Raw genomic sequence first — 13780 nt, 5'->3', positions numbered from 1 at the left:
GGAGTTGGAGACTGGCTTGCCGAGGAGGAGACTGGGCTTGCTGGAGGAGGAGACTGGCTTGGCTGGAGAGGAGACTGGGCTGAGTAGGAGACTGGTGTGCCGGAGGTAGATGGTGGAGAGACTGGGTTGGGCCAGAGGTGGAGACTGGACTGGCCGGAGTGGAGACTGGGCTGGCTGGCCGGAGGAGAGGTGGAGACTGGGCTGGGGTGTGGAGGTGGAGACTGGCTGGGCTGGGTTGGAGTGGAGACTGGCTGGGCCGACGGTGGAGTGGAGACTGGTTGGCAGAGGTGTGACTGGAGTCTGGGCCCGGAGGTGGAGTACTGGAGCTGGCTGCGGAGGAGTGAGACTGGGCTGGGCCGAGGGTAAGTGGACTGACTGGTCCGGTGAGACTGTTGCGCAGAGGTGGAGACTGGGTTGGGCCAGAAGGTGGAGTTGGAGATGGGCTGGGTGGCGGAGGTGGAGGTTTGGGGGGGTTCTTAGATGGGCAATCCTCAAGTGATCTCAGTCTCAGATTAATGAAGGGGCACCTAAAAGGAAAAACAGAAGAGAATGAGATTAATTACAAGTTAACCTCAATTAAACAAATAAAGGACTAGTGATCACTGACAGAGAATAAAGAGGGTTTGAACCATGAGCAGCATTTATCGATGGTGATCAGTCTCACAGTGTGGTGTGTGTGTTGTGTGTGTGTGACATGCGTGTGTGTGGTGTTTGTGTGTGTGTGGTCTAAAAGGTGAAGTGGGCAGACTTAAATCAGTCCCATTAAGTTGGGTAAGGGCTTGGTTAGCTGACACTAGAGGCCCAGTACCAGTGAATCTGGGCAGGATCAATACTGCTTCCCCAGCTGACCTCAGCAGCCACACACCACACACCTGTTTTCTAATTGCTCCCTGCAGAGGATATTAATCCTTCCACCCCCCAAGAAAATCCCTTTTTCCCATTCTACAGACCTAACCGCACCCGGTATATCCAGTCTCTGTGAGATATACATCAAATGTTAGTCCCCTCTGATGTGGGTGTGTGTGTGTGATATGTGGGTGTGGTGTACGTGTTGTTGTGTGTGTGTGTGTGTGTGTGTGTGTGTGTGTGTGTGTGTGTGTCTTTTCTGTCCACTTACATATCTCTTCAAGATATTTCATTAGGCATTTCTTTCTCTCGGATATTAGGTTAAATATTCACTCGATACCTGCAGTCCTTTATAAAGCCGTAGCAGTCAGCTACAGGGACTGGTGCCTTTGCTTTGAAGGGCYAGGTTGCTGCGAGYTCGAGGGACTGGCCTGATTGGGTGACCTGTGCAGGTCGCCCCCCACAGAGGGAAATTGAAAACTACAGGGTGCTCTAATCATGGTTGAACGCATGTGGATGACGTCGGTTTTTGAGAGTTACATGAAGGTTTGTTTGATGTCAGAGTTAACCTTAGTGTAATGTTAATGTGAACTGAAGGGCCTCCTCACAGTTAAACAAGCCTCCCATAAGAAAACGTTCCAGGAGAGCATATCTTACACTGTTAGTGCTGTTTGACAGGAATTAACAATTGCTGACAGGCGAGGCGAGGTGAGGCGAGGTGACATGATGTGAGCTACAGTATACCAAAGGACAGATATGATCCAATATAGTCAGCGTTACTTCAGAGATAGGATCAAACAACTCTTCCTGTCTGAAACCCTGCTGTTTTTGTTGGATGGAAACACGTCATATGAACACTGATAGAYTCCTATCAACACATTTGTCCTTTGTAAATGTTTTGGCGTGGTAGACTTAAGAGCAGTGAAAACTCAAGGCGGCTACAGTTGATATGATTGGAGAGATCTTCCTAAGTGTTTAAGTGGTAATAAAAGTGAGAGATATTGACCTTACTTTGTCCATGGTACTGCCCATACTGGTAGGAGGCCACAGGGTCCACGCTGTAGGCAGGAGCGCTGTAGGAGGAATGGCAGTAGGACTGGGAGTTGGGCAGCGAGGGGAGACTGGGGATGTTGGGGACACTGGACAGGCCCTCCAGACCCTTGAGGTGCTCCAGACGCTGGGAGCAGCTGGCCCCCATGCCCCCGGGGGGCTCCAGGCCTCCTGTCAGGGGGGAGAGGGCGTAGTCACTCTGGGGCTGGTGGGGCACCCCGCCTGGGTTCAACAGACCCATCACCTGGAGAGAGGGAGGGAGAGTGTTATTGCTGTTACAGTGACGTTATTGACATTCCATTCAGATAGGTGGTTAAGTGATTTTGGAACTTGTGAGAACAGGTGGTGTAGTCCTATCAGACGCATTGGCACAGCTTTGTGTTATGTATCATTCCAAACACCACGCCCAACCCCCATCCATAACACATAGTAGCACAGCCTAACTCAGACAGGAAGTTCCTCTCCACTGACATCAAAACACTTCCACCAGGCCTTCCCAGACAGGCAGCGATAGCACCACAGAGGAATAATCAACCAATTTGTCTCAGAAACTCTACTCCACTTATTTGGAAATTCCCTCCTGRCGCCGCTCCAAAAAGCAWAYGATGAGATAAAGACTTATCYCCAAAGATGTCCCAACACAGATAASYTYGTCGACCTTTAGAAGCAGAGAGAAAAGCCTCTGGACCACAGCAGACAAGCTGCAGACAGAGAAACAGGCTTTGACCTGTTGTTGATTAGCCACCCGATAATTGAATTTGGGGGAATATTTCTTGGCGAGCGAAGGACGGAAAAGAGCCGTAGGGTGTTGTTGTAAAGGAGGTTCAGACAGAACGAGCCGATAACAAACCCTCACTAACTTTAACTGGATGGATGGGAACAAGTTCAACAAAAGTGTCTAATAAACAGATAATTGCTGTGACTCAATATCATCTCACTGAAAAGATATATCCCAACCCAACGTGACCACTTTAAACATCCCTACCTCTAAATGAATCTAATCCCTCTAAACAAAGACCTCTAGCCTCTGTCGATGTCCTAATGAAAAGCAGGTACGCTGCACTTTGGGCTCTTCTGGCCCTATAAGTGACATATTATTCTACATCCACACACACAGATGGTCCCACTTAAGTCATTTCCCAGGCAGGGGACAGAGGAGCCCATGTTGATTTTGAGAGGGGAGTTGTGTTTCTCGACCCAAATAACATTTTCCCCCAAAAGAACCTGCGTTTTGGAACACTCTGTTTAAACAGAAGAAGTATATGGACGGTTGGTGCGGTCGACCTCTACAAGAAACTACAGCTTTCTAAAAACGCTATACCTCTCTCTCTCTCTCCCTCTTTCTCTTTCTCTCTCGTCTCTCCTTGTCTCTTTAGCGTGACGTGGCTCCTGGCTGGGCTTCATCGGCGTGTTCTGTGTTGGAACATTGCTGTGTCCAGCGGCCCCAAATCAGCGTGTCCAGGAAAAGCCGGACAGCAGAGGAGAGCCAGGGAAGAATGTCGGAATGGGGGAAGTCTGAGACATACAGGACATTCCTGATCTCTCATACAATATACTGTATATTCAAATAAATGAGGACTTGACTTTCATACTGAGGAATGTGGAGACAAACATTGTAAGAATGCAATCATGAGAAGCCTCCCTGGAGGCTTGACGGTTTATGTGCAGTGTGTGTGTGTGTGTGTGTGTGTGTGTTGGTGTGGTGTGTGTTGTGTTGTCGCTTTGTGGGTGTTGTGTGTGTGTGTGTGTGTGTGTGTGTGTGTGTGTGTGTTTCCCTGATTGTCCAAGGTAGCTGTGTATGGACTGCGTAAGAGAGGAAAGTGTAGATAAACAAAATCTCAACAGAGATTCAGGGAGGGGTAGTTTCCCATGAACCTTAAAACACACACTCTCACACATACATTATGGTTGTCATACAGAAGCCCTGTCAGTGTAATCTTGACAAACACCCTTGCAGAAGTCGAGGTGTGTTCCTTACAAATGGAAAACATATGGGGGTCAGGCACCCCATTTATCAGAGAGAGAGAGAGAGGAGGATAAGGGGTGTTTGATTTGTAAAATTGTGTGTTGCGCCAACATGCAGCAGAAGTTCTCTTGCATGCAAATAATAATGATCAATCCATTTTATTTCTAGTTTCTAAATAGAGTAGGCCTAGTTGATCTTCGATATACACTCTTCATAACCATTTATATAAATGAAAGACCCATCCAATTTAAGTCAATTCATAATTTAAACAACATTCCACACTCGTACCAAAAAATGGAGATAGCCTGCACCAATGATATATGTAACAAAACATAGGAAGTAATCTACATAAATTACACACATAATTCAATTCCTTAAATATTCGGTAGCAATCAATTTGGACACTGGAACCTTGATTGATTACTCTTCCAAAGTGCAAGGATATTATGGATGTGTTGATGGGCTACAGCCAGGGACGAGTTAGAGGTGATGKCGGTGAAACTCGAAGCAAAAGTATATTTGTCCTACTGCAACAGAAAAACACAGACTGTTGTCTGAAAATATTAGACTACCATACATGTTCTTTGATAGACGATATCTCCCCTCCTTATGACTTAGCCTATTCATTGTTATTTTGATKAATTGAACACAGTTCAGTATATTAATAAGTATTTTAAACGTTCATCAATAATATGAAACATTTCAAAATGTTTTCTTTCCCAACATGTGACCTGTGTAAATTAAATTTTTCCATGTCAGCCTCTCCAGTCAGTCATCCTTCATGTCCATATTGTCAGTCACACTCTCTAAAGTGACCCCGAAGCACTGTGTGCGTGTGTGTGTGTGCGTGTGCGTGTGTGTGAGTGCGTGTGTGTAAACCCTGTGCTGTATTGTCTGAGCGGTCTGACTTTGAGCAGCTGAAATCTCATTTTCTGCCTGTTAGGACAGCCTTTAATGTTTAGGTAAAGGGACGATAAGCCTCATGCCTGTATAATTGGCCATAATTGTCTTTTCAGTTTTCATTGGTGTCATCTCTCACTCATACTTGTCCCACTCCGGGCGTGTCCTCCTTGTCTCCCTTTTCAAGTCTTTCACCCTCCACATCCACCTTACAACCACCACCCACCTCAACCCACCACGACTCCACCACCACCACCTCACACCACAACCCACTCCACACCCCACCACCTTAACACTACTCACAACGCCCAACTCCACTCACACCACACCAACCTCACACCACACACAGTCCCACCACCACTCACACCACAGCACCACATCACGACACCACCACCTCACACCCACCATCCAACTCAAACACACCCACCTCACAACCCATTCTCATCTCAACAAACCCACCTCCACCCATTACCACACCCCGCCACACCTCAACCCACTCACCTACACCCACCAACCTCACACCACACCCTAACACCGACACCAACTCAACACCACCCCAACCTCCACCTACACACCTCCACCTCAAACCCCCTCACATAACACCCACACTCCCTTCCCACACATCCCCTTCACACCCACCACCACCTCACACCCACCTCCACCTCACACCCCACACCTCCACACCACCTGCACCTCAAAACCTCGCTATGCCCTCAGATGAACATCAAACAGGCAAAGCATCAATACAGGACTAAATTGATCCTACTACACCAGCTCCGACACTCGTCGATGTGCAGGCTTGCAAACTATTACTGACCTACAAGCTGCCCAGTGAACTAAGCCTACCAGACGAGCTAACAACTTCTATGTGCGATTCGAGGCAAGCAACACTAAGCATGCATGAGAGCACCAGCTGTTCCGGCGACAGTGTGATCACGCTCGCCATAGCCATTGTGGTAAAGACCTTTAACAGTCGAACTTCACAAGCCCGCAGGGCCAGATGGATTACCAGGATGTGTACTCCGAGCATGCGCCTGACCAACTGGCAAGTGTCTTCACTGACATTTAGCCTGTCCCTGGCTGAGTCTGTAATACCTACAGTTGTTCAAGTAGACCACCATAGTCCCTGTAGCCAAGAACACTAAAGTAACCTGCCTAAATGACTACCGACCTACGTGCACTCCGTCTGTAGCATGAAGTGTTTGAAAGGTTGGTCATGGTCACATCACACCATCATCCCAGAAACTCAAACCATTCCAAATTGCATACCACCCCAACAGAAGAGGACACAATCTCTATTGCACTCAACACTGCCCTTTCCCCACTGGACAAAAAGAACACCTACGTGAGAATCTGTTCATTGATACAGCTCAGCGTTCAACACCATATTGCCCTAAAAGCTCATCATTAGCTATGGAACTCTGCAACTGGATCCGGACTTCCTTACGGCGCCCCCAGGTAAGGTAGCGAATAACACATCTCCACGCTGATCCTCAACACGGGCGCTCAGGATGCGTGCTTATCCCCTCCTGTACTCCCTGTTCACTCATGACTGCGTGGCAAGCACGACTCCAACACCATCATTAAGTTTCGACGACACAACGGTGTAGCCTGATCCCGACAACAATACAGCCTATAGGGAAGGAGGTAGAGACCGTGGCAGTTGGTGCAAGGACAACAACCTCTCCCTCAACGTGATCAAGACAAAGGAGATTATTGTGGACTACAGGAAAAGGAGGCCCAAGCACGCCCCCATTCTCATCGACGGGGCTGTAGTGGAGCCTTGGTGTCACCAACAAACTATCATGGTCCAWACACACCAAGACAGTCGTGAAGAGGGTACAACAATGKCTATTCCTCCTCAGGAGACTGAAAAGATTTGGCATGGGTCCTCAGATACTCAAAAAGTTATACAGCTGCACCATTGAGAGCATCCTGACTGGTTGCATCACCTCCTGGTATGTCAACTGCTCGGCCTCTGACTGCAAGCTTCCTGACATCAAGGAGCTCTATATCAGGCAGTGTAAGAGGAAGGCCCTAAAAGCCCTAGTCATAGACTGTTCTCTCTACTACGGCATTGCAAGCGGTACCAGAGCACCAAGTCTAGGTCCAAAGGGCTTCTTAACAGCTTCTTAACAGCTTCTACTGCTGAACAGCTAATCAAATGGCTACCCAGACTACTTGCATTGACCCCACCACCTTTTTTTTTACTATGCTGCTACTCGTTGTTTATTATGTATGCATAGTCACTTTACCCCTATCTACATTATTACCTCAATTACCTCGACTAACTTGTACCCCTGCACATTGACTCAGGAACCGGTACCCCCTGTACATAGCCACGTTATTTTATTGTTGCTCTTTTACTTTTTACTTTAGTTTATTTAGTAAATATTTTTCTTAACTCTTATTTTTCTTAAAACTGCATTGTTGGTTAAGGGCTTGAAAGTAAGCATTTCACGGTAAGGTCTACACCTGTTGTATTCGGCGCATATGACAAATTAAATTTGATTTGATTTGACCTCACACCCAGCTCCACATCACACCCACCTCCCGACATAGATAAGAGTGTGAACTCTGTTTCTGTGTGTGTGTGTCTGTTTGTGTGTCTGTGTGTACATCGGTAGCTCCGCTGGACTCACCTGGGAAGAGAGGCCATTGCCGTTGGTAGGGTTCTGGGAGTTGGGAGGGCCTCCTGACGTGACAAAGTTGTCAGAGTAGCCTGAGAAGCCGTGGCGTCCAGAGGCCAGGCAGTAGGCCGAACCCACATCCTGCCCTCCCCCACCTGAGCTCTGGTGATGGCCTGAGGAGGGGGGCAGGGGCTGGGGCCGATGCAGGGTGCTGGCCTGCTCCGACACCGCTAAGGGAAGGACAAATAAAAAGGAAGAAAGTTCCATTTAGATATATTGTCTCTCAATTGACAGATTATTACATTGTAGCCCACTTGAAGCAGTCAATATTTAATAATACATGACTTTGTTAATCAAGCTCTAGGGTCTGAACCCTGACAGCAATAGCTGAAACACACAGGATGTTTAGCCTGTGGCCTTGATTATAGTGTCCAAACCTTGTGATATGGATGTAGGGGGATACGGGCTGTCAGACAGCTGATAAGGTGAGAGACTGGACATGGCAGAGGGCGGGAAACCCCCAGGGATCAGGTGATTGAAGGCCATGAGCTGACTAGCTCCAGCCTGCTTCCTCCARCGGGCTCTTCTGTTACTGAACCACACCTGGGGAAAGAGGATATAAGACATGAGATCTTACATTGTCTTAAACATTCATTCCCACTTACAGTACCAGTCAAAAGTTTGGACACACCTACTCATTCAAGGGTTTTTCTTAATTTTTTTATTATTTTCTACATTGTAGAGTAATATTGAAGACATCAAATCTATGAAAAAAAACATATGGAATCATGTAATAACAAAAAAAGTGTTAAACAAATCAAAATATATTTTATATTTGTGATTCTTCAAAGTAGCCACCATTTGCCTTGATGACAGCTTTGCACACTGTTGGCATTCTCTCAACCAGCTTCTTGAGGTAGTCACCTGGAATGTATTTCAATTAACAGGTGTGCCTTGTTAAAAGTTAATTTGTGGAATTGTTTTCCTTCTTAATGCGTTTGAGACAATRAGTTGTGTTGTGACAAGGTAGGATTGGTAGACAGGAGATAGCCCTATTAGGTAAAAGACCATACCATAGACCATACCATAGTCCATATTATGGCAAGAACAGCTCAAATAAGCAAAGAGAAACGACAGTCCATCATTACATTAGGACATGAAGGTCAGTCAATCCGGGAACATTTCAAGAACTTTGAAAGCTTCTTCAAGTGCAGTTGCAAAAACCATCAATCGCTATGATGAAACTGGCTCTCATGAGGACTGCCACAGAAAAAGGAAGACCCAGAGTTACCTCTGCTGCAGAGGATAWGTTCATTAGAGTTACCAGCCTCAGAAACTGCAGCCCAAATAAATGCTTCACAGAGTTCAAGTAACAAACATTTCAACATCAAGAGGAGTTCAGAGGAGACTGCGTGAATCAGGCCTTCATGGTTGAATTGCTGCAGGGAAACCACTACTAAAAGACACCAATTAGAAGAACGGACTTGCTTGGGCCAAGAAACATGAGCATTGGACATTAGACCGGTGGAAATCTGTCCTTTGATCTGATGAGTCCAAATMTGAGAGTTTTGGTTCCAACCTCTGTGTCTTTGTGAGACACAGAGTAGGGGAACGGATGAACTCCAAATGTGTGGTTCCCACCGTGAAGCATGGAGGAGGAGGTGTGATGGTGTGGGGGTGCTTAGCTGGTGACACTGTCTGTGATTTATTTAGAATTCAAGGCACACTTAACCAGCATGGCTACCACAGCATTCTGCAGCGATACGCCATCCCATCTGGGATGAATGAATAGGTGTGTCCACACTTTTGACTGGTACTGTATATGAATGGTTAATGACTGTTAGTTGTGCATATGTGTATATCTCTCTCTATGAGTCAATCTCGGTTTTTGTCTGACTGCATTTTTTAAATAATCTGCTTTCTATGTATCGTGTGTGTGTGTGTTTGTGTGTTCGTGTGTGCTTGTGCATTTGCATTTGCATTAGTGTGTGTGTGTGTGTACTGCCCTTAGCTATAGTTAGAAGTCACATAGTGATCTCCCATTTGTGTGGACCACATTGACTCATCTCTTGTTGTGTTGTGTGATGTGTTGTGTGTGTGTGTGTGGTGTGTGTGTGGTGTGGTGTGTTGTGTTGTTTGTGTGTGTTGTGTGTGGAGGGAGGGGTCATGTGTTCCTCTCCAGACCAGCCCATGGACTCCTGTCTGCGGCCAACAAAGTCCTCGCTATCTCCACATCTCATGGCCACCACCAGAACATCATTAAACATGGACTTGCCATAGCAACACAGCACTATATTTACATGGTTCCTCCCCTATAACTATAAACTATCTCTGTATGTCTTATTTAATTTCTGTTCCAAACCATAGAGTCACCCAAAATCCCAAATACTGTGCTAATGAGAACAAGGGAATCATGTTTGAGGACGGTGCTTTCCTCAAAACTCATATCCATCCAACTAGCTCTCACACTCTCACGTCAGAATTAGACGGCATCCATGTTTCTGAAACGTCAAAGTTCGAAGTTGTGTGCAAACGTCAAATTTCGAAGTGTTTAAGGTTAAGTTTAAGCATTAACGCCTAATTCTTAAGGTCAGGTTAAGTTTAGGCATTAACTTCTCTAGGATAGGGCAGCATTTTCACTTTGGATGAAAAGCATACCCAAAATCAACTGCCACTACTCATCCCCAGAAGATAAGATATGCATATTGTTAGTAGAATTTGATATAAAACACTCTGAAGTTTCTAAAACTGTTGAATCATGTCTGTGAGTATAACAGAACTATTAGCAGGCGAAACCCCGAGGACAAACCATTCAGATTTTTTTTTTTAGTCACTCTCTTTTCAATGAATTTCATTGGGAACCAGATTTCTAACGGACCTCTTGCAGTTCCTATTGCTTCCACTGGATGTCAACAGTCTTGAGAAATTGGTGAGGTTATTCCTTTGTGTAATGAAGAAGTACGGCCATCTTGAACGAGATCACGTAAGTGTCCTTTAGATAGAAGCGCGTGACCAGAAAGCTAGCTATAGTTGGTTTAATCCTGTATTGAACACAGATCACCCGTCTTCAATTTTATCGATTATTAACGCTTAAAAAATACCTAAAGTTGTATTACAAAAGAGTGTGAAATTTTTGGCAAAGTTTACATATACCTTTGAGATATTTTTATCACTTTGAGCAAGTTAACCGTGTTTTCTGGATCAAACGCGCCAAATAAATGGACATTTTGGATATATATCGACGGAATTAAATCGAACAAAAGACCATTTGTATTTTATGGACATATTGGGATGCCAACAACAGAAGCTCGTCAAAGTAAGCATGAATTATGTTTTATTTCTGCGTTTTGTGTCGCGCCTGCAGGTTGAAATATGCTTCTCTGTTTTGTTTACTATTGTGCTATCCTCAGATAATAGCATCGTTGCTTTCGCCGAAAAGCCTATTTGAATTCTGACATGTTGGCGATTCACAACCAGTGTAGCTTTAATTTGTATCTTTCATGTGTGATTTAATGAAAGTTTGATTTTTATAGTAATTTTCATATAATTTGAATTTCGCTCTGCATTTTCTCTGGCTTTTGCCAAGTGAGACAGTAGCGTCCCGCCTAAACTCAGAGATTTGGATATAAATATGAACTTTACCGAACAAAACATACATGTATTGTGTAACATGAAGTCCTATGAGTGTCATCTGATGAAGATCATCAAAGGTTAGTGATTAATTTTATCTCTATTTCTGCTTTTTGTTACTCCTCTCTTTGGCTGGAAAGGCTGTTTTCTTCGCTATGACTACCAAACATAATCGTTTGGTGTGCTTTCGCCGTAAATCCTTTTTGAAATCAGACATGTTGGCTGGATTCACAACAAGTGTAGCTTTAATTTGGTGTCTTTCATGTGTGATTTCATGAAAGTTTGATTTTTATAGTAATATATTTGAGTTTGGCGCTCTGCATTTTTACTGGCTTTTGGCCAAGTGGGACGTTAGCGTCCCACATATCCTAGAGAAGTTAACTCTGAATTGTTAAGGTAAGGGTTAAGGTTTGGGATAGGCTTAAAACACACATCTCAAAAACAACTTTCTATTGCTGGATTCAAACTTGCAACCTTTGGAATCAGAGGCAGATGCTTACACTTATCCGTCTCCCCGTCCTCAACGCCCTAGCATAACCAAAACTTACTTGAAGGTAACATGGCTCACTGTTGCCCTTAGTGGCCGGTTTCCACGTCATCTCCTGACCTCCTCAGACATGGATGTATGTCGAATACTGACTTGTATCATGAGTGACCTGGCTGATCCATTCACAGGGACATAGCAGATAAATGAACCCATCCAAATTTCTAAATTAACATTTAACTGAACAGGCCTCCTTCTCCTCTGACCAGTATGGGGGGATGTGGTTGGCTGCTGCTGCTGAGAGTCGGTGTTGTGTGACTGGCGGAACTCATGCTGATTCCATATGTAATAGCCCCATGCTGGGCCCGGTACAGCCTCCATACGGGAGCTGTTGTGGGGAATTTTCTGGGCCGTAGATCAGAGCTGGCCCTGCAGATTGGACCCCTGGGAACACAGGATGAAGGGGAAGGCCAGGAATGTGTGTGTGTATACTTGTGCATCCCTGTGTGTGATGTGAGACAAAGAATGTGTGTGTGTGATGTGTGTGTAGTCTACCTGTACTCTGGCCTCCGTGAGTTTGGCCCTCTGAGCCAGCTCTTCCCTGGTGTAGATGTCAGGATAGTGTGTTCGTTCGAAGGCTCTCTCCAGCTCATCCAACTGTTCGGCCGTGAAGGTGGTTCTACTGCGGCGCTGCTTCCTCTTCAGAGGCAGGTCRGGTTCTGARTCCACGTCCGACCCCTCATCTGAGTGGCTCGCTGCTCCAACAGACAAGAGGTGCACAGTTAGGGCTTTCATGGTGTTAGTTAGTACTATATCATTATCACAGGTAACAGTTACTGACGTTTTTTCTTCTTAATTGACTCGACTGGTTAAAGAAAAGTAAAAATAATAATACTTCAAAGTCTTACAAAACATATCTTCAGTTTCTCATTCTCCTGACTACAGTGATCAAATAGAATTCAGGAAGACCAAAAGGGAAAGTCCTCAAGAAAAAGAGGAGTAGTAACGTAGTGAGAGTGAAGAACAGAAGTATAAATCCATCCACTTGAAGTGTGAACTTGTTTACTTTCCCTTTTCCCTGCTATCTGTTTACATAAACCTCTTCAGAGGAGGGGCCACCAACACCCTCCCAATAACCCCCATTCCTCTTGTCTTGTGCACCAACAYACTTCCATTCAGAGGGGAATTCTGTGTGATTTTATAAATAATCCCACAGGACAAGGTTCCCGAGGCGCAGCGACAGTGGGATTGAGAGGACTAAGCGCCACACAAAGGCCTAATTTGGATCCAGGGATCATTCGTTTTTTAAGGGGGGAAAGGGGGGGTCAGTGATGGAAAGAGAGAGAGTGTAGGGGGGAACCAGCATTGTCTAAAGTTGCAGTCTTTCTGGAGCCCCAGTAGCAGTTGGGGATTGAGCGAGGGACAGGGCAGCAGKCCCCCCCTCCCCCATATACCCCCTCTACACCACTCTGCAGGTGCATGCTGGTCTTGTTTGCTCAGAGAGAAACGCCGGCCCTTTAAGAGCCAATTCAGCAGAAGAGGCAGTGAATTGGAGAGGCTCTCTAAAGCTGCGGGCCAGTAGTAACACAGTGGTAACCTAGGGCAGGGCCAAGCCAGCCAGACAGACAGAGCCAAGGCCAAGGAGACCCAGAGATCAGAGACTCTCCTCAGGCCAGGGTGACCACAGGCCATTGTGTGTCCAACGCCCAGCTTTACTCTGCACCTCAGTGTCCCTGTCTATGTGCACATAAGCACGCACATAAGCACACATTTGTACTACAGCTGTGTGATATGCACAAAAACACTTATTGCGATGAATTGCCTGAATTTATGCAATATTGATAAATAGAATGATACGTTCATAACATGAATGTACACCACAGTTTTTTTTTATTATCCTTTACATTTCCATAGATTTTTCCTCAAAATCAAATAACTTCTGGGTAACAATTAAGTACCTTACTGTGATTGTTTTCAATTAAAATGATCAAAAAGAAACAAAAATAGCTTCTTAGCAAAGAGAAATTTCTCAAGCAAGAATTTTGCTAGGACTGTCTGGGAGCTGTCTCTTATACACATCTAGATGTGTATAAGAGACAGCATCTGAGTGGCTCGCTGCTCCAACAGACAAGAGGTGCACAGTTAGGGCTTTCATGGTGTTAGTTAGTACTATATCATTATCACAGGTAACAGTTACTGACGTTTTTTCTTCTTAATTGACTCGACTGGTTAAAGAAAAGTAAAAATAATAATACTTCAAAGTCTTACAAAACA

At 45.3% G+C, this 13780-nt stretch overlaps 1 protein-coding gene across 3 annotated transcripts in view; it reads right to left on the bottom strand.

Annotated features, from left to right (window-relative positions):
- Positions 1 to 1088: 1088 nt before the first annotated feature.
- Positions 1089 to 13780, bottom strand: part of pax3a (paired box 3a) — a 42326-nt gene continuing 29634 nt past the window's right edge. The window contains exons 5-9 of one of the 3 annotated variants that reach the window (XR_002875381.2): positions 12062 to 12261; positions 7830 to 7995; positions 7405 to 7622; positions 3218 to 3325; positions 2062 to 2140 (exon numbers count right to left, since the gene is read on the bottom strand). Coding sequence is in view for 2 of the 3 variants with exons in the window: in XM_023966986.2 (XP_023822754.1) it covers positions 1814 to 2140; positions 7405 to 7622; positions 7830 to 7995; positions 12062 to 12261 (911 nt within the window). In the remaining variant the exon portion in view is untranslated. Of the gene's footprint in view, positions 2141 to 3217; positions 3326 to 7404; positions 7623 to 7829; positions 7996 to 12061; positions 12262 to 13780 lie in introns of all 3 variants that reach the window. The other 2 variants (XM_023966986.2, XM_023966985.2) reach the window with 2 other exon arrangements.

This window comes from Salvelinus sp. IW2-2015, linkage group LG22 (genome assembly GCF_002910315.2).
Source record: "Salvelinus sp. IW2-2015 linkage group LG22, ASM291031v2, whole genome shotgun sequence".
Lineage (NCBI taxonomy): Eukaryota > Metazoa > Chordata > Actinopteri > Salmoniformes > Salmonidae > Salvelinus > Salvelinus sp. IW2-2015.
The sequence above is the reverse complement of the archived record's forward strand: the minus strand, read 5'-3'. Positions and strand labels throughout refer to the sequence as shown.